Source organism: Salvia splendens, chromosome 6 (genome assembly GCF_004379255.2).
Source record: "Salvia splendens isolate huo1 chromosome 6, SspV2, whole genome shotgun sequence".
NCBI classification, from domain to species: domain Eukaryota; kingdom Viridiplantae; phylum Streptophyta; class Magnoliopsida; order Lamiales; family Lamiaceae; genus Salvia; species Salvia splendens.
This window is the reverse complement of record NC_056037.1, coordinates 27,185,709-27,210,418: the sequence shown is the minus strand read 5'-3', so window position 1 is coordinate 27,210,418 and position 24,710 is coordinate 27,185,709. Positions and strand designations below refer to the sequence as shown.

The following is a 24,710-nucleotide window of genomic DNA, read 5'->3' as shown; positions in this document are numbered from 1 at the left end:
ATGTCGACCTCGCTTCGGCCGCTCCCGGCATTCCGGGACTCCTGGATGAAATAGCCGTTGAACTTGCCAATTTCTCGTTGCCTCGGCCGATGCAGTTGCGCACCATACTCTCGTTGCGCTCGATCGTTCTGGGCGGCAGGTTTGCATTGTACCGGCTAGAGACGCGCCACCAAAAGTGATCGCCGGATTGGTTCGTTCCAACCACCGCATCTTCGGAGATTTCCAAGTACGCCTTGAACAATCTTTCCATCTCCGCCGGTGAGTACGGTGTGTGGACACCGGTACTCACCGGCGCGAGATGGAGGAATCGGCATTTGGGAAGGGGCGCGATGCCTAGGCTCCGGTGTCCACCCGTAGCGCCCTTCGGAGGCACCTTGGTCGTCGATTGGGTATGGACGGTAGCCACCCGGAACGGCCGAATCTTGGGTTTGAGGAGGGGCTAAATATTCCGTTTCCGGACTAGGAAACGGTTGTGAACCGAACCATTCGGGGTTCCAACCGTGGGAGCCCGAAGGGTTATCGTCTTGGCCGGACATAGTGATGTTGTAGGGTATGAGAGAATGAAGATGAAAATGGATATGAGAGAATGGAGATGAGAATGGATATTGGAGAATGATGATGAGAGTTGTGTAGTTTGATGTGAATTTTTGGAGTGAAATTGGGGGTATTTAAAGACGAAAGTGTGTATTTTTGGGGTAAAAAAAATGAAAAAAAATTAAAAAGGTGTAAAAAACGGTTATAAACGGATATATTTTTTTGGGGAAGTGAATTTTTTTTTTTAATAAAAAAACCGATTTAAAAAAAATAAAAATTTTTTAAACACAACGGTTGAGCCGTTGACGAATGGGAGACCGCCACGTGTGCGTCCGCTGGCACGGACGTGCTCGATACATCGAGCAGCGCCGTGCCAGCGGCGCGGACGGCGGTGGCGACGGACGCCACGCTGGCACGGACGCCGGTGGCGACGGACGCCACCGCTGCGCATGCTCTTAGATTGATCTGACTAAGTAAACCGTGAACCAATAGCTTTTTAGCAATCCGATTTTTAAAACATTGAGATTAGATAATAAAAAAACGTAGATACCTACCGGTCTATAAACAGATAATCTAAGGAGTCGTGGACACGTGAGACGACCCATCAAAGCGGGAGAATTCTGCGTTTAATAGCGCTGGCGTGGCGGGTGAATGATCTTGGTCCATGGCTGGATTCTCTAACGTATATTTCCTTGTTTTCGTTTCGTTTTCTTCGACGCACAACTCCTTCACTCTCTGTTGACATTCAACCCCCCTTTCTCCGCCGCCCGCCTCCGTAGCATCGCCGTAATACGCGCCGAGGTAAATTCCTCACTCGATCTGCAAATTTCCAGATTTTATCGTTCGGTCAACTGCTGGTTCACATGATTGTTCCACAAATTTGCTTCGTAATCAAATCCTTGAGCTCAATATTATGTCCAACTGACCACGGATAATATGATACGACGTTGATTGCATTTTGATTGGAGGATTACGGAATGGATTTGAAATCTGTGGCAGTGCATCTTTGATTGTTGGATTTATGCTACGTTGTTTCAAATTCATTTGTTTCATTTTGCAGTGAACTGGTTGATATGGATTTGAATATCACTACATATTTGGGTGGATTTGTTAATCTAGAGGACATGAGTTAGCTAATTTCGGTGTTAAGCCCTACATGTTTTGGAATTCTTCTATCTGAATGTATCTCAAATTCATAGGTGTTTGAAAATGATAGAGATAACTTTTTAGAAAGGTTTTTATTAAGTTGACTGTTTTTTTGTTCAGCATTTTGAAAAGGTGTGTGAGGATTCCTTTTTCCTCGTATATTATTGGGATTCCGGTATAATAATGTGATGAATGTAACTGTTTCTTCTCCATTTTTTAAAGTTTTTTTTAGGGTAAAGTGTAACTGTTTCTTTATCAGACTATTGTTAGCATTCTGAAATCTAAGCATGGAATTTTAGTTCTTTGCTTATCTTATGGAAATGCCTCTTGTCTCCCTTTTGTTTCAAGAGAACCTAAGTATCGTATGCAAATTGATTTATCAGCTACTTATTGTTTTGAAGCTGTTCCTTGAAATTCAGTATTTCAAAGGTGCTCTAAGAAATCTCCGCGTTCTTCTTTTAGGAATTAACCATTTCATGCCTGGGTTTATTCCTAAAACTGCAATTCTGCAATTGAATAATACAAAACCAAAGTTTACTTTGTACTCGAAGCATCAAATTTTTATATATGTATGCTATTATAGAACCTGGTAGGATGCCTAGGATGCTTACGAGTGCCTAATATTGTAGGATATTTATGTAATGATGGACATTACCTTACAATTACGACTATTATGGCTTATCTATCTCATAACTTGTCCATGGTGATATTGCTCCTTTTCTCTGATTTGTCTCTGATTTCCTGTATCTTTGACTTGATGTCAGAATTATGAATTGTATAGGCTAGCAATAATGCAAGAGAGTTGACCTCTGCATTAATCACTGCACATGTTTAGCAACCGGTAAGTTGAATACATGAAGCTTAGATTCTTTTTGTACACTTCTTACTTCTTCTAGAAAATAGTTTTGTTAAAGCCTTTCTTACAATATGTACTTGTCTATTGTCTACAGCAGATTAATAAGATCAGGAAGAAAAAAGATTGGCAGCATGAACAAGTGAGTGAACCCATTTACTCTCTCTATATGTATATACTATGTTTCTTGATTTTGAATTTGATATTGGCAGCATACACTTTTCGACTAGTTTTAGCATTATATATATGTTTCTTGATTTTTTGAATTCTATATCGACAGCACACACTTTTCGACTAGTTTTAGCATCACTTTTTTGTCCTAAGTAAATTTTAATAAGTTGCTTTTGTGTTTGAGACTTTGAGGTAGAGAGAATGATATATTCAGTACCTGGAAGTTATGTATTTCCTTGCTAATTTTTAGATATGGATAACCTTTAGTGAATATCAGCAATCTTTAACGTGGAAGTCATTATGCATTTATCTCTGGGAAGTACTTTTATGGTATGCAGGTTGTCTAATTTTAGGACTTCAAATACTTTAAGGGTTATTCATGAGTCCCACATTAGAATTCTGGTTATGACTCATGTTCACCAGATCATGCTTACTTACCTTGTTCAAATACAGAAGTATCTGAACTGATATAGAGCTTGTGTGTATTTAAAATTGAGTTTCATCTTGTCGTCGTTTCTGATATACCTTTTTAGGGATTAAGCAGATTACCTTCTATGTAGTATCTCTTGCAGACTAATAAAATTTCAATTTATTGACTGTTAACTACAATACTATATGTTAACTTTGTAGAAATTCATTGTCGCAAAGTAATCCACATATTTGTCAGAAAGTATGACTTCCCTATATTCAATCATTATGCAATGTGGATTATTATTGATGTCACTTTGATGGAATCCACATTTATCTCTGAAGAAATATTTCTCAATGAATCTGTATTAATCAAGATGCAGATGCTAGTTTCCTCAGATCTCAATGTTAAATCACCTTAACTTTTGTTGAAAAATATTAATAACAAAAACTAATCATGGCTTAAACTTTAGTCACAAGAGTAAAGCAATAACAAATTTGTAAGTTATCACACTAAACATATGATATCTTATCAATATTAGTGTTTGAACTTCAGCAAAACCATATTGATATTCTAAAAGGAATAAATTGTCAAAGAAACTATAGATAAAATAACCAGTTTTTACTGGAAATTAGACTTGCATCCCTAACTGTTGTGGCTAGAATTTCTTGTCAGCTCTCTTTTAAATGGAAGAATATCTCAGTCAGAGGAAATAATAGGTTGAGATTCTGAAAGGGTCTTTGGTTGGGTGGTCTTCCACTTGTAGAACTGTTCTCATCATAATATCAAAATTTTGTCCTTTAGCTTTCTGTTGCTGAAATGTCTTTGCTGACCAATAGCTTTCTCTTTTCTCGTAACATGTGTGATTCCAGATTATCTGAACCGAATCCCTTCTGGGTCTATTAGAGATCAATGTGGGATTGGTAGAGGGTGTTGATGATATTCATATGGGTTTAGGATTTAGGACTCCGAGTTAATTTTACAAACATGGGTCCATAGGATTGCTTCCACATACAACTTCAGTTCATAAGGTTTTCTTAAGTCTGAAAACTTCTTTGTTTGCTCGAGTCCCGAAAGAATATCCATGTATATCTTTCTTTCAAGACCCCATACAAGAAGCTGTTCTTATGTGCAATTGATGGTGTTTGGCTTAACTGCATGTGCAAATGTTTCTTGGTAATCAAGTTATAACTTTTATGGACCATTTCCATTTCCAAAATTTTTACTCGACCATCAAAGTCGAATATAACAAAATATACATCTGCTGCAACCCAGTCTTTTTTTATTCCCTGCTCAGAGTTCTTTTGCTTGGGTCTTTTCCGAGGTTCAACCTGATCCTGGTCAATTATTTGGGTGCATCATAAATCATGTCCTATATTTTTTCTATTGATTCCAAACTTCTATTCCGACAATAAAGTCACGAGGCCAGAACTGCTGAAAGTTTGACAGAAAGGGTCTGACACTTCTATAAGCCGGAAGTTGCAAAAGCTAGAACTTCAAAACTAAACTTAGTTTTGACTTTTTCTTCTTCTGACAGGATTAGAGGTGTGTCAAGCCAGTTCTGCCTACTTTCGGTAGCTCTGGCTTTGCAAATCAAGTTCTGTCGGATCAGCTCCTCATAGTTTGACGATTTTCATGCAAATTGTGTCACATCCAATTACTCTTTTTGTAAAGTGGTTATTTTTACATGTTTTTTTTAAAAGTGGGTAGTTTATAAATATGCTTTTATCAAAAATGGATATTTTTAATTTTCACCTGTATATTACTATAATCCATTAGATATATAATATACTTATGTCTAAGTAAAATATGGAAATACAAGTCACTGATCAAATTGAAAATTTTATGTGTTTGGGAAGTATCATGCCCAAGCTTGACTCATTTATGAATAATGAACCTCACTAATCTACCTTGAACTTGCTTTTCTTAAACTGAGGCTTGAAAAGCTTTTCTCATCTACAATCGACATCCTTAGCTGATATATATATTTAGATATTATAATTCATACAAGAGATTCGTGAATTCTGTGGTCATTCACATATCAGTAAGAAAATAGTCAAAAGTTCATGGTTACTACTTTCCTTATCATATTTGGACACTCTGAAAAGAGTTTCGATGCAATATCTGATATATGTTTTGTGTTCATTTGCTACAGAACAAGAACATTTTTTGGGATCTCGCTCTCGTTGATTATAATCAACATGGCTGCGATAATGGAACGTGCTGACGAGAATCTGCTTCCAGCTGTTTACAAAGAAGTCAGTGAAGCTTTCCAAGTCGGGCCATCAGATCTTGGATATCTCACTTTTATCAGGAACTTTGTTCAGGGAATGGCATCACCTGTGGCAGGTGTTTTGGCTATCAGTTACGACCGCCCTACAATTCTTACTATTGGCATTCTCTGCTGGGCCTTATCAACAGCTGCTGTTGGAGCAAGCAAGTATTTCTTTCAAGTTGCATTCTGGAGAGCAATAAATGGCTTCGGACTAGCAATTGTTATACCAGCACTTCAGTCTTTCATTGCAGATAGCTATATGGATGGTATAAGAGGCACTGGATTTGGATTTCTGAATCTAGTTGGCACTGTAGGGGGCATAGGAGGTGGAGCTATTGCCACTGTTATGGCTGGTCACGATTTATGGGGCATACCTGGATGGCGATGCGCCTTCTTGATAATGGGAGCATTGAGTTGTTTAATTGCATTCCTCGTCTATCAGCTTGTTGTAGATCCAAAAAGAAATATCAGCGCAAATGATACAAGCAAGATGTCTGATAGGTATGTTAGCATCGGTTATTCAGAAGAAGGTTTTACTTGGATGGAAAATTAAAATCCGAACTCGTTGATATGTTGTTTCAGGGAGAGTTTGATGGAAACTCGAACTACAAGTTCGACAACAGTATGGCTGGAGTCATGGTCAGCCATGAAAATCATAATGAAAGTTCCAACCTTTCAATTCATTGTATTACAAGGTCTTGTTGGTTCAGTCCCCTGGACAGCAATTGTTTTCATCACGTTGTGGTTTGAACTAATTGGTATGTTTCTCTTCGACACCATCTGAATTTTACCATGAAAGTATAATATGGTTATTTTTAAATTTTTTTATGGAATGAGAACTGATATGGAGCTCGCTTGTTGATCGGTAACTGTCACTGGATCTAACTCTACCAAGGTGCAGGTTTCGACCACAACAGTGCAGCAACCTTGGTGGGTCTGTTCGCTGCTGGATGTGCACTAGGGTCGTTTTTTGGTGGAGTAATAGCAGATAGAATGTCTCGTGCATACCCTTACTCCGGGAGGGTCATGTGCGCGCAGTTCAGTTCTTTCATGGGCATCCCCTTCTCTCTCTTCCTTCTCCGAGTCATTCCCCAAGAAGTGAGCAGTTACTACACGTACGCGACCACGCTTTTCCTGATGGGCCTTACCATCAGCTGGTGTGCCACAGCCACCAACGGCCCGATGTTTGCTGAGGTTGTCCCTCCCAAACACCGAACAATGATCTATGCGTTCGACCGTGCTTTTGAGGTGTCGTTCTCGTCGTTTGCTGCTCCCATTGTTGGAATCCTCGCAGAGAAGATATACGGGTACGATTCTAAGTCGGTGGACCCGGTGTTAGGCTCGAGGAGGGAGGCTATGGCGTTGTCGAGAGGGCTTCTGTCGATGATGGTGGTCCCGTTCGGGTTGTGCAGCTTGTTTTACAGTCCTTTGTATTGGACCTTTAAGCAGGACAGGGAGAATGCGAGATTAGCGAGTGTGAAGGAGAATGAGATGCTATGAGTGTAAGATTTTGTTTTGGTAAACACTTGTATACTTTAATTTGTTTACTTAACACACTTTTTTAGATAGTAATTAATTTTCTACCACTTTCACTCATGTAAAACTATTTATCTCCTATTTGAAGAAATTGCTAATATACACTTGTATGTGGAAGTGATGGTGATTATTATAATTTCACACTTATTTTTATGGTGCAACCTGTAAATGATAGTACTCCCTTTGTTCGTGATCAATTATCTTTTGCTTTGACTCAATTCAGGTTTTTAAAAATAAAATCAAGTGAATTGAAAAATGGAACATAAAACTAACTTGTATATATTAGTTTTAGTACTAATGAGGGAAATTAATGGAATATGAATTTACTCATCAAAAATGGAAAGTTAAATAAGCCAGTTATTCAAGAACAGATGAAAATTAAAGTGTAGACATTTATTCGCAGATAGAGAAAGTAGTAATGAATTAGTACTACCTATGTCTCCAAAAAATAGTCATACTTAATTTCATTTTAATCTCTATCAATTTACAGTAAAATTCAATTTCACTCTTATTTTATCAATTTTGCATTAAGATTCAAGATGTTCAATCAAAATTACTTTTGGTGGACGGAGGTAATATTAGGTCCAGAAGTCTCCACAAATTTGTAAAAAAATTTATTTCTGAGATAGCAAAATTTGGTATCAATGTAATCATGACTTAAATGAAGAAAGAGGTTTTCATATATGTATTACTGCAATATTCATATACTCCAGAAAATAAATAGGCACTCAAAATAAGTAAATGCTCGAGCATCATTAATCAACTCACCATTTCGCGGGGCTAGTAGGACTTGGGTCTCTTTCTTAGGCGGAGAATCAAGTACATGTATCTTTACCGAGTAACTAATTTCTCTTTCATATTTTGGTAAAATCAACTCTTTTAATCTCTTCCAACTTTAATATCTTTTTCCACCTTTGTTTTCAATTATCCACTTTTTTCTCTCTACTACTTACATAAAATTGCAAAAAAAAGGTCAATTCATCAGTTTGCATAACGTGGTACAAAAAGAGAAAAATGAAAACTATTGTAAATAGAGACAATTCTGTATTCATATAAAATTAGCATAAATTTGGCATGACAATTGACAACTCTTCAACCACAAACTAACCAAATTTATTTATAAAATTAAAACACAGCACACAAACAACTAATTACTAATCCGAGTATAATGATATATAGAGAGAGAGAGAAATTATTTTGAAGCATGCATAGAGATATATAGTGAAGTGAAATCAATAGTAAAACTTGAATCCCATATTAGTCTCGGCAAAATCCAAGAGCAAATCGATCTCTTGCTCATCAATAAAGCCGCTGCCGTCGACGTCGGCTTCACCGAGGCCTCGGGTGCTTTTCCAGCCGCTGAACCAGCCACCGCAGTTGCGGATGGCCTGCCGGAGCTCCTTTTGGCTGATCCGCCCGTCTCGGTCCGCGTCGAATTTCATCAGCCAGCCCTTGAACTCCTCCACCGTCATCTGGTACTTGCCGCCGCTAGGCACGCTCCGAGCGGTGTCGCCGCCTGTTATCGCCATCGGAAAATAGGATGTGAGTAAATATGGTAACAATATTGGTTAGTTGATGAATATGAATAATGAATATGATACGAAGCAAATAAATAGGTGATGAAAAGATTGAAAATATGCAAAAATAAAGTGTCACGGAATCCAAATCTAATGCTTTATTTCTTCTATTTTAAGTTGGGGTTGGGCCATGTGGAATTTATACTTTGGACTCACAATCACTAATTTTTTTAACACCTAAAATGGCATCTTCACTATCATCATATAATCATCTTTATTTTTTGGCACTCGATTATTCTTCACTACTATTTTCTAATAAGTATTTAATAATGTATGCAGAGGGTTATAATCAATGTCGAACTAATCTCTAGTGGCGAACTGTTGAATCCATTGTTAGTTTATTTTAGGTCATTGTAGAACACTTTTAGTCTGTTTTAGGTCATTTTATAAAATCCAGATTTGATAATACGGATGTCATTTTAGATCATTTTAGGTCATGCTTACTATAATGACCTAAAAACAAACTAAGATTTGATCATTGTACTCTCTAAAATGACCGTCAAGTGTGGTTCTTTGATTCTGCCATAAGATTGAGTTTTGCATATATCATAGTTGATTTAACCTACCTAAAATTGATTTATACTGAGAGTTAAATTGGTGAATTGTCTTTTCAGTTTGAAGGGTAAACAGTTAGCTTTGTAAGTGATTTATCTGATAATTAATTGTTTAATCACTTAAATTAATACTCCGTAGTATTCTAAAATCTAAAACATAATAAGAAAATAGTTCGAATAAGGAAATTTTTGGACTGGCGTCCCAACCTTTCACGATTGGTAGCTAATACCTTGTGAAGTTCATTTTTCTTCTGCAAGAATTGACTAAGTTACCTATACATGCCACTTACAACTAGTCTACTATGCATCAGACTTAAACTTGTTTGTTACTTATGTGTTTAAATGTAAATCAAACATCTTATAAATGCATAAATAAAATACACTAACAAAATATTCCTTCTCTTTGAAATGGTAAAAATGGATAAAGAGTTTTTAAATATACAAACATTCGAAAGATGCTATATACTACTCCCTCCGTTCCCAAAAATGGACTACTTTTATCATTTTGAGTCGTCCCCTAATTAGACCAAGTCTAAATATATAAAGTTTTCAATAGATAATAATCTTATACATCATTTATAATATAAACCCACAGTTCACGAACACTCATTTCACTACCTTTTCCCTCTCTCTCCCTCCTACTTTTTTTTACATCTCTTTCTTAGGACTGGATTGCATGCAGCTACATTTCCAGCGAGTTGCTATGGAGTATAGCGGCTTCCTAGCGATTCACTAGGTTTGATCCCGAGCTCCGCCTTTCGCCCCTTTTTACCAAATATTAAACTCTTTACATGTACATCATTCACGAACTGGTAAAAAAATACTAACATAATAGAGATTAAAGCATAATCATGATTTTTCTTGGCAAAATGTGGTCAAAATTATGCAAGTCACATCTTTAAAATCAAGCAAAATCCAGAGTATTAGTGTTCTACCTCATTTTTGTTTTTACAAGCACAATTCTTAGGCTAATTTTGGAGATTCTCATTATTTGGTATCAAAGCCAAGTTCTTGTTTTGTTGTACTTTTTGCAATGGCCAAAAGAAGAATCAAAGAACCAAATTTTAGGACAAATCCTTTCAAAAAGGAGAGGACGAAGTGCTCTGGGAAGCGCCAAAGTGAGAGAAAGAGAAGTGAGGGCATGCAATGAGCCAAACTAGACTGTTTCAAACATCAGTCTACCTATTAAGTTGAAGTGCAAATAATCTTCTAAGATGACCATTGTCTTCATCGTCGAAAGAGTTCCGTGTCAGTACCTTGCGCGCCTCAATTGGAGCCCTGGTAAGGAAGTTATGGTCATTCTACGAAAGTTGCGCAGTCAAGTAACGAAGACTCTAGAGAGTTTGCGTGGGCCGACGTTTTGATGCATGAAAACGCCCAACCGGGCTTTTTGTGTCCTGGAAGACTAAAAAAAGCAAGATTTTGAATTATTCTGAGCGCCTTTTCATATTCCAACCCTAGCTTGAGTGACCTTTCATCTCCCACCATCCACGTTCATAAATAGTGTCTTTTATATCATTTGTAATAGATAGATTGGGTTTATATAAAGAGTGTCTTCTTGAGAGAATCCCTCCCCATGTTGGGTGAGATGAATGTTTGGAAAAATCCATGGTCGGACTATGATTGCTTGGTGATTAGCCCGAGGTTAGCCACTTGGTAAATTCACAACTAGCACCATGTGTAACTAGTGGTGTAGCTTGAGTGAGAGTATACCCTAGGGGCAGAGCTCAAAAGAGTATACGTCTGTGACGCCCCGGAGCTGTTTGAGTAAAGCCGTACAAATTTCGGGACGAAATTTCGTTTAAGGAGGGTGGAATGTGACGCCCCGGATTTTTAATCCCCTTATTTATGATCAAGTCGGATTATGAGCTCGATTAATTCTCACTTTGAGGGCGTGAAATTTTTCGTTGTAATTCCCGACGTCGGATCAAATTAAGTATTTGTTGAGAAGGAAAATTTAAGTGCAGCAAAGATTCTTATTTCAATAGCAATGTTGAAATAAATGACTATTGGAAATTATTGGAGAAAATCAAATACAAATATTACATGCCTCGTTTTCCGCGCAATGAGGTCAAACTACAAACTATCCTACACTACATCTTGAGAGGGACAACACCAACTAGTGACTAACTAGAGCTTGGTCAAGAGCTATTTTGAACCTAGTACTCTAACAAAGTGGCTAAACCTAGCAATAAGGCAAGTAGGTGTTGAATGAGATTCTCCTTTCTCTTCTCCTTCTCTCTCTCGAAAATCCAGCTCCTCCAAGCTCCAAATGTGCAGCCTTAGTACCTGAAAATTTTGCATGAAAAAGGGGTTAGATAATGAGACACAAATAGAGGGGGAAAGAAGGCAAGCTCAAAAAAAACATGGGGAGGAACTAGGCTGAATAGAACAGCCGAGAGGCTACCCTCTTGGCTAGGGAGGCAGCCACATTTCATCACGCATTCCAGTTACTCCAAAGAAGGAGTCAAACAAGGGATCATAGTGGAATGAGCCACTGTACATGCCCAAATTAGAGCTGGGAATCAGCCCTTTTGTCATTCACAAGAATTTCACCAAAGTAGGCAGGGAAGCCTAAACAACAAACTCAAAAGAAGGAGAAACATGTAGTTCAAAGTAGCAAGTTACACTCCCCAAAACCTGCCACCAAGGATGAGGAAATTTGCCTATAAATACCACCGTCACTCCCCTCCCCACTCCACACTCTTTTCCTGCAAAATTCTCGCAAGGCAAGGGAGTGCAGCGGAGTAAGGGGCGGCGGTGAGGAGCAGCGGCAGTGAGGAGGGCAGACCGAGAGGGTGCACCGAGCAAGGTAATTCCCTCAACCCCATCACCACTCTTGCATCATGTAGAACAATCACAGTAGGTAACCAAGGACAAGAACTCAAGGGGACTTAGAATCTGCCTCAATAATCAGTAGAGGAAATTAGCACCACAAGTATTCTAGTAGCAATAAACATCCAGTGGTAATCGAACTTAGAGCAAACTCTCCCCAACAAGATCACCACTTGAGAAAGAAAACTTAGGCAAAACTCAACAATGAATCAATGCTGCCATAACTAGAGCTCGGAATAAATCACGAAATGGTGAAAGGGGAATAGGGGAAGAAAGAAGGAGGCGACGCCTCCTCTGCACTGATGGACCGTCGAGGAAGGGGGCGAGAGAGCCGGAGACGGCGCGCGCAGCAGCGCTGCCCGCCGGCGGCGTTCACATCGTTGCAAAGGGAGAGCTCGCTGTGGGGAGGAACTGCAGAGGAGGCGGAGCCGGCGACAACGCCGTGGAGCGGCGATTTCGGCGGGAACCACGACGGAGGAGAGTGCCGCTGCTGTAATTCCTCAATTTAGGGATTTGGAAAATTTAGGGATTTGGAAAATTTGGGGATTTTGAGGAGAAGTCCAATTTGGGGGCGAGAACCGCCGGAAAAGGGGAGGAAACGGAAATGGGGGCGTGAAGAAGAAGAAGGCGCTGCCTTCTGTTATTCTTAATTTGGATTTTAGAAAAAAAAAAAAGAGAGAAGGAAAGAAAAGTTGAGAAAGGAAGCCGACGGAAGGAGTATAAATTAGTCCCATTTTAAATTATTGAAAGTGAGCCACTTTAATTACATTGAGGAATTGGGCCAGTAATTAATAAGTTGGGCCGATTAATTGGTAGCTGGGCCAAATTTGAATAAATTTGTGTAGTTCTAATTTAGTTTGGGCCAAGAGATTTATTGGAGTGGGCTACTTCATTAAATTAGTGGACTTGGGGAAATTAATATTGTGGAGTGGAATTAATTTAAGGAATTAAGCTTGGAGCTTAAATCATTAATTCCCGAATAAATTACTAAGTTTCCGAAGACGGAAAATATTAAAGCGGAGATGCGAAAGTCGACCGCGTCGCCCTGCGACGCCATGGGCGGCCTTGAGAAAAATCCGAAGAAGAAGGAATTTAGGGAGGGATTTTAAGAATCCATATTTATTGAGAAAATAGAATTTCCCCAAAGGAAGTAAAGAAAATGATTAAGTACTGCAGAGCAGTAAAGCCGAGTTAGGATTTAAAGAGAAATCCTATAAGCCGAGACTAAGAGATAGATGCTATCCTATAGGATGCATGCATTCTTTTCAGAAAGACAGTTCAAGTACTAATTAGCGTGTTACACTATTTTTCAAGGGAGAAAACAGTCCAGGGCAAGTGAGGCCTAACGAGGAATTTAAGTGAAGATAAGCACACAAGGTGGCATTTCTTTTAATATTCAGCACTACAGTGTGGATATAAAGCAAATGTTTTGAAGTATGAAATATTTTTTCTGAAAAATGAAAATGTGATCATCTCTTTTAAAGTTGTTGTCATGCCATAAAATATTTATTTTTGAGACCTGTCTGATAGGGCTATATGCCGAGACTTTTGGCGATGCCAAAAGGTTAGTAACGAATTCGGTTCCCAATAGGACCGCAAATCCTATTCGGAATAATGTGCACAAGAGCCGTGAGCCATCCTAGAGAGGTTGGCCGGCGAGGGTACTGTTGAAGGTGGCCACCTTCACGGTACACTAGATTCTCAGACATGGCAGAATACAAAAGAACTTAGACTGATCAGTCGAACTTTTAAGATCACAAAAGAATTTAGTATGCTCGGGCCTTTTAAGAAAAACCCCCGGGTGATACTGAGGATGGATGACAACTTATATTGTATGTTTTGTTTTCGGCACGTGTTCACTGAGTACTCCTGTACTCAGCCCTGCATGTATTTATAAACGTGCAGGTTGAACGTCAGGATGGAGAAATGATTGATCGGAGTCGATGCTATTAAATAAGCCTGTGGATATCTCGACGATTCGTGTCTCCATACACGAAGTCGTTCAGTTGGGACCTATTCCGCTGTGTTTTGTTGAATGAGAATAGTATTGTCTCATCATTGAACTCTGATTCAGTTGACATGTCAAACATTCTATTTTGAGATTGTACCAAATACTCGACTGTTATTTTGGTAATATCACATTTGTCCTTCGACAAGTTCTTCAGATTTTACCCCTTTTCTATCCCCGCTTCTTTAATCCCCCATTAGTCGCGAATCACCCATTTGACTGGGCACAAGTTTTAAGAAATGTAATGGAAAGTGAGTTGAAAAGGTGGTAGGATGTGGGCACGAGTTCTTCAGAGTGGTATCAGAGCCTACAGTTTCTTTCTTACTCTGATATCCACACACTCCTTCAGTCAAGATCTAGACTTGTTCGCTAGATCCTTCCAAGCAATCGACTCGATCAATGCTCCAGGACGTTCAACCAAGCTGAAAGTTGAAAGAGAAAGAAAATTTTGAAATAATTACACAAAGTGCGACGAGGATGCCCACCTCGTAAAGAAAATAGAAAGGACAGGGAAAGGATAAGTACTTTCCTAAAGGATGTAGTTCAAACTGAAACTACAAAGGATGAACCATAAATCCTCTTATTGCTTTCCCGAGCAATTTGTTTTCCGAATGATGGCAAGACAAAGTTGATTATGAAAGTGTGAGCCAAGGAAACACAGTTTCACCAGAAAATCCGACGCCCAGTGCATAAGAGCACAAGAGGGGCAACTGTTGAGATAGAAAGACAAGGAACGGTGCTATGAGAGAATAGCACGAGATGGATCCTCACGGTGACCAAGTCACTCATTTTAAATCCAAAGAAATTGGTGTTCTTCACCACGAAAGCCTTATGGAACAATAGTTTGAGATGAGGACTTAGTCTGGTGACGTTAGATCACGCAGTATAGTGGCTCTAGGGGATGACCCCTTAGACTCGCATGCATCGCTTTACGTTGTGTCTTCGCGTTTTGTTCTCTTGTGTTGCCTTCTCTGACTCGAGACGTGTCCTTGTGTAGATGGCTCGTCGTCGTTTTACCGCCCGAAAACGGGTGAGGAGAGGTGCTAGCCCCGAGGAGTATGTGAGGGCCTACCAGACCTACCAGAGGTGCTATGGTGACTCACTGGGCGAGTTTTTGGCGCACTACCAGCGTCTATGGTGGGATGCAGCCTTCCATGGCAGCGTCACCAGATACGACGGCATAGTTCGTCTGCTGAGTTTGCTACCCGATGGATGGAAAGAGTGGGCTACCATGGTGGCCGATAAGTACATAGTCACTGCCTACCCTGCTTGTGACTTGGTAGGAGACTTTCCTAGATTCCTGTTAGCAGTATTCACTCGCTTTGTGTGCTACGGGTCGGTTTCACCCTTGTTGATCGACTCGCCCAGACCCGAGGTACAGGACCCTCCGGCGCCAATGGAGCCAGGACGTCCCAGCCAGTGGGAGTCCGAAGCAGGGCCATCTCGGCGACCAGTCGAGAGCAGGACTCCGAGGGCACCGCCGGCACGCCCACCTTCTATGCGGGACCCCACTTTCCCCATGGAGGCAGAGCGTGAGGCACAGGAGGCTGCCCGAAAGGGGAAGGCCCTTGCGGCTGACTCAGAGGAGGATGAGGAGGAAGGCCCGCCAGTGGTCGCACCAGTCGGGAGCTCCCGTCTGCAGGCCATCACAGTTCCGAGCAGATACATGCACATCCGCTCGGCAACTGAGGTCGACCACCCGGACATGGGGAGGCGCATGGTGCGCGTGGATGCTATATGGCCGCACCTCAGGAAGGCCGAGAATGAGGCCGCGCCCCCAGCCCTCACTGAGGAGAGCGTGGAGGACCCGCACCTCCTCTGGGAATGGGCATGCGGAGAGGACGAGGACAACCCCATACTCGTCAATAGTGATGAGGAGCGAAGGCCAAAAGAGGGCGCTCATCGGATAGTGACAGCGACAGTGATGATATCCGGGACTGTGGCTACTACGCCCCTTCGGGAAAGTGGGTTTTGTACTGAGGAGCGGTAGGTGGATTGTACCATAAGAAACGTCCTAGTATGATGGCGTTCTGATATAGTGTTTTCTTTTGGGAGGTTTTCAGCAGATTACTTTTGATTAGCACGTAAGACCCGAGCTGTTAGAAGGGCAGTAGCTAAGTACTTTTGGTGATGTTCCGTAGTACCGGGACTTCATGATGCGTACTTGGATTTGCGTTCTTTTGTAACAAGACCTTTCGAGGCAAACTCTTCTGATGTACTCGATTTACGATATATATGAAATCTCGTTATCTCGAAAAGCAGTGTTCATTTATATCTTGGAATCCCACGATTCTGTTTAGCCATCATAAATGTTGAATCTATTAAAGGAGTTTCATAAACCACCAGGATGCCACCACGAAGAGTTGGCAGGCCACGAGGCCGAGGATGTGGAAGGGGCCGAGGACAAGCCCAAAACAATCTTCCAATCTATGGAGGAGAAGTGCAAGAGGAGTGGAACGAAGTAACACCACCTCCATCGCCAGTTCCACCGTCACCACCCCCCACCACCCCCACCACCACCACAACCACAGGATCGTCGGGTTGAGAAAATATTTCTGAGACAGAACCCACCAACGTTTAACGGGTTGGGAGACCCAATGGTGGCAGAAACATGGATCCGTGCACTGGAACGCATATTTAACTTCTTACACTGCGCGGACCAGGAGCGGTTGTCCTGCGTGACTTTCCAATTAACTGGACCAGCAGATTTCTGGTGGGAAGCAAGGAAAAAGACTATGGGTCCAATGCATGTAGAGGAAATGACTTGGGAAGAATTTAAAACTGAGATCTATGAGAAGTATATTCCCAAGAGCTACAGGAAGAAAAAGGAGGTTGAATTCTATCATCTGAAGCAAGGACGAATGTCGGTGACAGACTATGACCGAATGTTCTGTGAAATGGCACGGTACGCCCAGATTAGGTAGATACCGATGCCAAGATGGCTGAGAAATTATGTACTGGTTTGAGACATGAGATACGCATGACGCTGGCTAGCCACAGAGGACTGTCCTACACTTAGGCTCTGAGACGAGCACTGGACATAGAGGCAGCCATGCCAGGGGAAAAGACTGCCCCAGCCATGAACCCTACTTAGTCCCAACCATCTAGGGACAAGAGAAAGTGGGAAGGACCACGAGCTCAACCTGATTTAAAAAGAGGAGGTTACGGACCAAGCAGGCCACAATATGGCAGGTACCAAGTTAACCCTGGATCATTCCAAGGGAATGTGGCAGGACCCAGTCCGTGTCCTAGATGCAACAGGCTGCATGGAGGCACCTGCAAGGCAGGGGCTGATACCTGTTTCAACTGCGGGAAAGCTGGACATTTTGCTAAGAACTATCCAAGCAGGAACTCAGGGACAGGAGTAAGGCCTAACCCGTCAACTCAGCGCCCGCAACTGCGCGCAATGAATGTCCAGGATGGATCAAATTCACAGCAGATACCAAGGAATCAGCAGCAGAGGCCTCCCAACACAGGTTCGAGCTTATGCAATGAGGCAGAAGCAGCCCGAGTCGAACCGGGGAAATTTGGCAGGTATGGGTAAGCTTTTCAACACACCCGTTATGCTTCTGTTTGATACTGGTGCTTCGCATTCTTTTATATCTGCTCATTGCGTAACTACTCTGAAACTCGATACAAAAGAATCTGAACATAGAATGGAAGTAGTTTCCCCAGTAGGAGGACGGATAGAAATATCTCGTACTTGCCCGAACTTAGAAATCACTCTGGGCGAACTTAAGGTTGTAGCAAACAACCTCAGTGTTATGATTATGTGGGACATAGACATAATCTTAGGAATGGACTGGCTGGCTGAAAACTATGCCACCATCTTATGCAAGGAAAGACAAATTTCCTTTAGAAACCCTGAAGGAGAAACTACTCGCTTTCACGGAATCTCCATGAGAACCCGAAAGTCTGTAGTATCAATGCTGCAAGCCAGCAAGTTGATAAAGAAAGGATGCCCGGCATACCTTGTTTACTTGAACAAAGAAGAGAAAGAGGAGAGGAAACTAAAGGAGGTCGAGATCGCTCGTGAATTCCCAGATGTATTCCCTGATACTCTGTCTGGTCTTCCGCCAGACAGACAAGTGGAATTCACGATAGATCTAGAACCAGGATCTGCCCCGGTGTCGAAAGCACCATATCGAATGGCTCCAAAGGAACTGGATGAACTTAAGGTAAAGTTGCAAGAACTCCTGGACCTGGGATTCATCAGACCTAGCGTCTCACCATGGGGAGCCCCTGTACTATTCGTAAAAAAGAAAGACGGAACCATGAGAATGTGTGTAGACTACCGAGAGCTTAACAAGTTGTCTCTCAAGAACAAGTACCCGTTACCCAGGATTGATGATCTGTTTGATCAGCTCAAGGGAGCCAGTGTGTTCTCCAAAATGGACCTAAAGTCAGGATATCACCAACTGAAAATTAAGCCAGAGGATGTGCCCAAGACGGCCTTCCGAACCAGATACGGTCACTATGAATTTACTGTGGTGCCATTTGGGCTAACGAATGCACCGGCAGTATTCATGAACTTGATGAACCGCGTTTTCCACCCATATCTCGACAAGTTTGTCCTAGTCTTCATCGACGATGTGTTGGTATACTCTAAAAACAAAAGGGAACACGAGGAACACCTGCGGCTTGCCCTAGAAACACTACGGGCAGAGAAGCTGTAAGCCAAATTCGGCAAGTGCGAATTTTGGCTCAAGGAGGTAAATTTTCTCGGACATATTGTGACAGCAGAAGGAATCCGAGTGGATCCTGCTAAAGTGGAAGCAGTACGGAATTGGAAGGCGCCGACAACGCCTAATGAGATCCGAAGTTTCCTCGGACTAGCTGGCTACTACAGAATGTTTATTGAGAGATTTTCAAAAATCGCCAGGCCAATGACTCAGCAACTCAAGAAGGGAACCAAAGTCTCATGGTCTCCCGAGTGCGAGGAAAGCTTCCAACTACTAAAGGAGAAATTGACCAGTGCACCCGTACTAGCAGTCCCCGAATCAGGGACGGATTACGTTGTCTATACATATGCTTCCAAAAGTGGACTTGGGTGTGTGTTGATGCAGAATGGGAAGGTGATTGCTTATGCATCACAACAGCTCAGACCACACGAGCTCAATTACCCAACACACGACCTAGAGCTAGCAACAGTGGTTCACGCGTTGAAAATTTGGAGACACCATCTATATGGAGTTAGGTGTGAGATTTTCACGGACCACAAAAGCCTCAAATATCTCTTCGAACAAAAGGACTTGAACATGAGACAGAGAAGATGGCTCGAACTAGTAAAGGATTACGATTGTGGCATAAACTACCACCCGGGTAAGGCTAACGTCGTGGCAGACGCGCTGAGCCGTAAGAGTCAGCACCAATCAGCAGTCCTGTTCACCCAGGAAGAAGAACAACTAAGAGAATTTGACAGAATGAGCTTGGAGATGGTGCAAGCACCTGAAACGACGAAAAGTGTAATCTCAACTCTAGTAGTTGTTCCCGATTTAAGGGCCAGGATTGTGGAAGCCCAGAGACGGGACGAGACTCTAGAGAAGTGGCGTTCGAAATCGAGAACAGGCAAACGAAAGAATTTTCAGGAGGAGGCAGACAATGCGCTCCTGTTTGAAGGGAGACTGTGTGTGCCCAACCAAGAGGAGCTCAGAAATGAGATAATGAGCGAGGCACACGATACCCCATACACCGCCCACCCAGGGAGTACAAAAATGTACCAAGACTTAAAGAAGAAATTCTGGTGGGACGACATGAAGAGAGATGTAGCTTCCTACGTCGAGAGGTGTCTTGCATGTCAACAAGTTAAGGCACTACACCAGCGACCATATGGAAAGCTACAGCCGTTGGAAATACTCGAATGGAAGTGGGAACACATAGCCATGGATTTTGTCACGGGACTGCCAAATTCTCAGAGAGGAAATACTGCAATTTGGGTAATAGTCGATCGTCTCACTAAGAGCGCTCACTTTATACCAATCCCTATCACGTACGGATCGGAGAAGTTAGCCCAGATATACGTGAAGGAAATCATTTGCCTGCACGGTATACCGGCAACGATCACGTCGGATAGAGATGCCAAATTCACATCCCGATTTTGGAAGAGCTTACAGAAAGAACTGGGGACACAATTGAATTTTAGCACAGCATTCCACCCACAGACCGACGGGCAGTCGGAGAGAACAATTCAGACACTCGAGGACATGCTGAGAGCAGTAGTGCTCGATAGAGGAAGCAGTTGGGAACAAGTACTGCCACTAATAGAGTTTGCCTACAACAATAGTTACCAGGCAACGATTGATATGGCTCCGTACGAAGCACTGTACGGGAGGAAATGTAGATCACCTCTCTATTGGGACGAGGTCGGTGAGAGGAAGATTTCGGGCCCGGATGTAATTGACGAAATGATAGAAATTGTCAGAAAGATCCGAGAGAGGATCAAGGAGGCTCAGGACAGACAGAAGTCCTATGTGGATGTCCGACGGACTGATTTGCAGTTTGAGGTGGGAGATAAAGTTTTCTTAAAAGTATCACCCTCAAAAGGGATAGCCAGATTCGGAGTCAAGGGAAAACTCCGACCCTGATATATAGGACCGTATGAGATCCTAGAAGCGGTCGGGCCAGTGGCTTATCGATTAGCATTACCGCCGAGTTTTGGAAATGTTCACAACGTATTCCATGTATCACAACTTAGGAAATATGTGTTTGATCCGAAGCACGTGGTTCACCAGGAAGAGATGATATTAAACCCGGACTTGAGCTATGAGGAAAGGCCGAAGGAAATTCTGGATAGAAAAGTACAGCAATTAAGAAATAAATCAATTCCTTCAGTAAAAGTACTATGGGAACACCACGGGCAGGAAGAGGCCACGTGGGAGTTAGAAGATAAAATGAGGGAGCGGTATCCTGAGCTGTTTGAGTAAAGCCGTACAAATTTCGGGACGAAATTTCGTTTAAGGAGGGTGGAATGTGACGCCCCGGATTTTTAATCCCCTTATTTATGATCAAGTCGGATTATGAGCTCGATTAATTCTCACTTTGAGGGCGTGAAATTTTTCGTTGTAATTCCCGACGTCGGATCAAATTAAGTATTTGTTGAGAAGGAAAATTTAAGTGCAGCAAAGATTCTTATTTCAATAGCAATGTTGAAATAAATGACTATTGGAAATTATTGGAGAAAATCAAATACAAATATTACATGCCTCGTTTTCCGCGCAATGAGGTCAAACTACAAACTATCCTACACTACATCTTGAGAGGGACAACACCAACTAGTGACTAACTAGAGCTTGGTCAAGAGCTATTTTTGAACCTAGTACTCTAACAAAGTGGCTAAACCTAGCAATAAGGCAAGTAGGTGTTGAATGAGATTCTCCTTTCTCTTCTCCTTCTCTCTCTCGAAAATCCAGCTCCTCCAAGCTCCAAATGTGCAGCCTTAGTACCTGAAAATTTTGCATGAAAAAGGGGTTAGATAATGAGACACAAATAGAGGGGGAAAGAAGGCAAGCTCAAAAAAAACATGGGGAGGAACTAGGCTGAATAGAACAGCCGAGAGGCTACCCTCTTGGCTAGGGAGGCAGCCACATTTCATCACGCATTCCAGTTACTCCAAAGAAGGAGTCAAACAAGGGATCATAGTGGAATGAGCCACTGTACATGCCCAAATTAGAGCTGGGAATCAGCCCTTTTGTCATTCACAAGAATTTCACCAAAGTAGGCAGGGAAGCCTAAACAACAAACTCAAAAGAAGGAGAAACATGTAGTTCAAAGTAGCAAGTTACACTCCCCAAAACCTGCCACCAAGGATGAGGAAATTTGCCTATAAATACCACCGTCACTCCCCTCCCCACTCCACACTCTTTTCCTGCAAAATTCTCGCAAGGCAAGGGAGTGCAGCGGAGTAAGGGGCGGCGGTGAGGAGCAGCGGCAGTGAGGAGGGCAGACCGAGAGGGTGCACCGAGCAAGGTAATTCCCTCAACCCCATCACCACTCTTGCATCATGTAGAACAATCACAGTAGGTAACCAAGGACAAGAACTCAAGGGGACTTAGAATCTGCCTCAATAATCAGTAGAGGAAATTAGCACCACAAGTATTCTAGTAGCAATAAACATCCAGTGGTAATCGAACTTAGAGCAAACTCTCCCCAACAAGATCACCACTTGAGAAAGAAAACTTAGGCAAAACTCAACAATGAATCAATGCTGCCATAACTAGAGCTCGGAATAAATCACGAAATGGTGAAAGGGGAATAGGGGAAGACAGAAGGAGGCGACGCCTCCTCTGCACTGATGGACCGTCGAGGAAGGGGGCGAGAGAGCCGGAGACGGCGCGCGCAGCAGCGCTGCCCGCCGGCGGCGTTCACATCGTTGCAAAGGGAGAGCTCGCTGTGGGGAGGAACTGCAGAGGAGGCGGAGCCGGCGACAACGCCGTGGAGCGGCGATTTCGGCGGGAACCACGACGGAGGAGAGTGCCGCTGCTGTAATTCCTCAATTTAGGGATTTGGAAAATTTAGGGATTTGGAAAATTTGGGGATTTTGAGGAGAAGTCCAATTTGGGGGCGAGAACCGCCGGAAAAGGGGAGGAAACGGAAATGGGGGCGTGAAGAAGAAGAAGGCGCTGCCTTCTGTTATTCTTAATTTGGATTTTAGAAAAAAAAAAAAGAGAGAAGGAAAGAAAAGTTGAGAAAGGAAGCCGACGGAAGGAGTATAAATTAGTCCCATTTTAAATTATTGAAAGTGAGCCACTTTAATTACATTGAGGAATTGGGCCAGTAATTAATAAGTTGGGCCGATTAATTGGTAGCTGGGCCAAATTTGAATAAATTTGTGTAGTTCTAATTTAGTTTGGGCCAAGAGATTTATTGGAGTGGGCTACTTCATTAAATTAGTGGACTTGGGGAAATTAATATTGTGGAGTGGAATTAATTTAAGGAATTAAGCTTGGAGCTTAAATCATTAATTCCCGAATAAATTACTAAGTTTCCGAAGACGGAAAATATTAAAGCGGAGATGCGAAAGTCGACCGCGTCGCCCTGCGACGCCATGGGCGGCCTTGAGAAAAATCCGAAGAAGAAGGAATTTAGGGAGGGATTTTAAGAATCCATATTTATTGAGAAAATAGAATTTCCCCAAAGGAAGTAAAGAAAATGATTAAGTACTGCAGAGCAGTAAAGCCGAGTTAGGATTTAAAGAGAAATCCTATAAGCCGAGACTAAGAGATAGATGCTATCCTATAGGATGCATGCATTCTTTTCAGAAAGACAGTTCAAGTACTAATTAGCGTGTTACACTATTTTTCAAGGGAGAAAACAGTCCAGGGCAAGTGAGGCCTAACGAGGAATTTAAGTGAAGATAAGCACACAAGGTGGCATTTCTTTTAATATTCAGCACTACAGTGTGGATATAAAGCAAATGTTTTGAAGTATGAAATATTTTTTCTGAAAAATGAAAATGTGATCATCTCTTTTAAAGTTGTTGTCATGCCATAAAATATTTATTTTTGAGACCTGTCTGATAGGGCTATATGCCGAGACTTTTGGCGATGCCAAAAGGTTAGTAACGAATTCGGTTCCCAATAGGACCGCAAATCCTATTCGGAATAATGTGCACAAGAGCCGTGAGCCATCCTAGAGAGGTTGGCCGGCGAGGGTACTGTTGAAGGTGGCCACCTTCACGGTACACTAGATTCTCAGACATGGCAGAATACAAAAGAACTTAGACTGATCAGTCGAACTTTTAAGATCACAAAAGAATTTAGTATGCTCGGGCCTTTTAAGAAAAACCCCCGGGTGATACTGAGGATGGATGACAACTTATATTGTATGTTTTGTTTTCGGCACGTGTTCACTGAGTACTCCTGTAGTCAGCCCTGCATGTATTTATAAACGTGCAGGTTGAACGTCAGGATGGAGAAATGATTGATCGGAGTCGATGCTATTAAATAAGCCTGTGGATATCTCGACGATTCGTGTCTCCATACACGAAGTCGTTCAGTTGGGACCTATTCCGCTGTGTTTTGTTGAATGAGAATAGTATTGTCTCATCATTGAACTCTGATTCAGTTGACATGTCAAACATTCTATTTTGAGATTGTACCAAATACTCGACTGTTATTTTGGTAATATCACATTTGTCCTTCGACAAGTTCTTCAGATTTTACCCCTTTTCTATCCCCGCTTCTTTAATCCCCCATTAGTCGCGAATCACCCATTTGACTGTGCACAAGTTTTAAGAAATGTAATGGAAAGTGAGTTGAAAAGGTGGTAGGATGTGGGCACGAGTTCTTCAGAGTGGTATCAGAGCCTACAGTTTCTTTCTTACTCTGATATCCACACACTCCTTCAGTCAAGATCTAGACTTGTTCGCTAGATCCTTCCAAGCAATCGACTCGATCAATGCTCCAGGACGTTCAACCAAGCTGAAAGTTGAAAGAGAAAGAAAATTTTGAAATAATTACACAAAGTGCGACGAGGATGCCCACCTCGTAAAGAAAATAGAAAGGACAGGGAAAGGATAAGTACTTTCCTAAAGGATGTAGTTCAAACTGAAACTACAAAGGATGAACCATAAATCCTCTTATTGCTTTCCCGAGCAATTTGTTTTCCGAATGATGGCAAGACAAAGTTGATTATGAAAGTGTGAGCCAAGGAAACACAGTTTCACCAGAAAATCCGACGCCCAGTGCATAAGAGCACAAGAGGGGCAACTGTTGAGATAGAAAGACAAGGAACGGTGCTATGAGAGAATAGCACGAGATGGATCCTCACGGTGACCAAGTCACTCATTTTAAATCCAAAGAAATTGGTGTTCTT

General features: G+C 41.9%; 1 protein-coding gene and 3 long non-coding RNA genes across 7 annotated transcripts; 2 read left to right on the top strand and 2 right to left on the bottom strand.

Moving 5' to 3' along the window:
• Window positions 1-1,100: 1,100 nt before the first annotated feature.
• Window positions 1,101-7,041, top strand: LOC121807138. 4 transcript variants are annotated; one of them, XM_042207336.1, is made up of 6 exons: window positions 1,101-1,335; window positions 2,462-2,521; window positions 2,634-2,675; window positions 5,269-5,889; window positions 5,971-6,146; window positions 6,290-7,041. In XM_042207336.1, exons 2-6 carry the CDS (start codon window positions 2,508-2,510, stop codon window positions 6,886-6,888), a joined length of 1,452 nt encoding a protein of 483 aa, XP_042063270.1. In that variant the 5' UTR covers window positions 1,101-1,335; window positions 2,462-2,507; the 3' UTR covers window positions 6,889-7,041. The 4 variants fall into 4 exon arrangements, with proteins under 4 accessions (XP_042063270.1, XP_042063268.1, XP_042063269.1 ...); XM_042207334.1 differs by having other exon boundaries at window positions 2,631-2,675; XM_042207335.1 differs by having other exon boundaries at window positions 2,445-2,521.
• A 256-nt stretch (window positions 7,042-7,297) lies between these two features.
• On the top strand, window positions 7,298-10,622 carry LOC121809604. Its single transcript, XR_006052281.1, has 2 exons — window positions 7,298-9,791; window positions 10,124-10,622. It is a non-coding gene; the product is annotated as an uncharacterized LOC121809604 (long non-coding RNA).
• LOC121809603 lies at window positions 7,952-13,352 on the bottom strand. Its single transcript, XR_006052280.1, has 2 exons — window positions 11,463-13,352; window positions 7,952-11,344 (listed from the first exon to the last, which is right to left on the bottom strand). It is a non-coding gene; the product is annotated as an uncharacterized LOC121809603 (long non-coding RNA).
• A 7,691-nt stretch (window positions 13,353-21,043) lies between these two features.
• LOC121809283 lies at window positions 21,044-23,348 on the bottom strand. The gene is made up of 2 exons (XR_006052242.1): window positions 21,459-23,348; window positions 21,044-21,340 (listed from the first exon to the last, which is right to left on the bottom strand). It is a non-coding gene; the product is annotated as an uncharacterized LOC121809283 (long non-coding RNA).
• Between the last annotated feature and the right edge of the window lie 1,362 nt (window positions 23,349-24,710).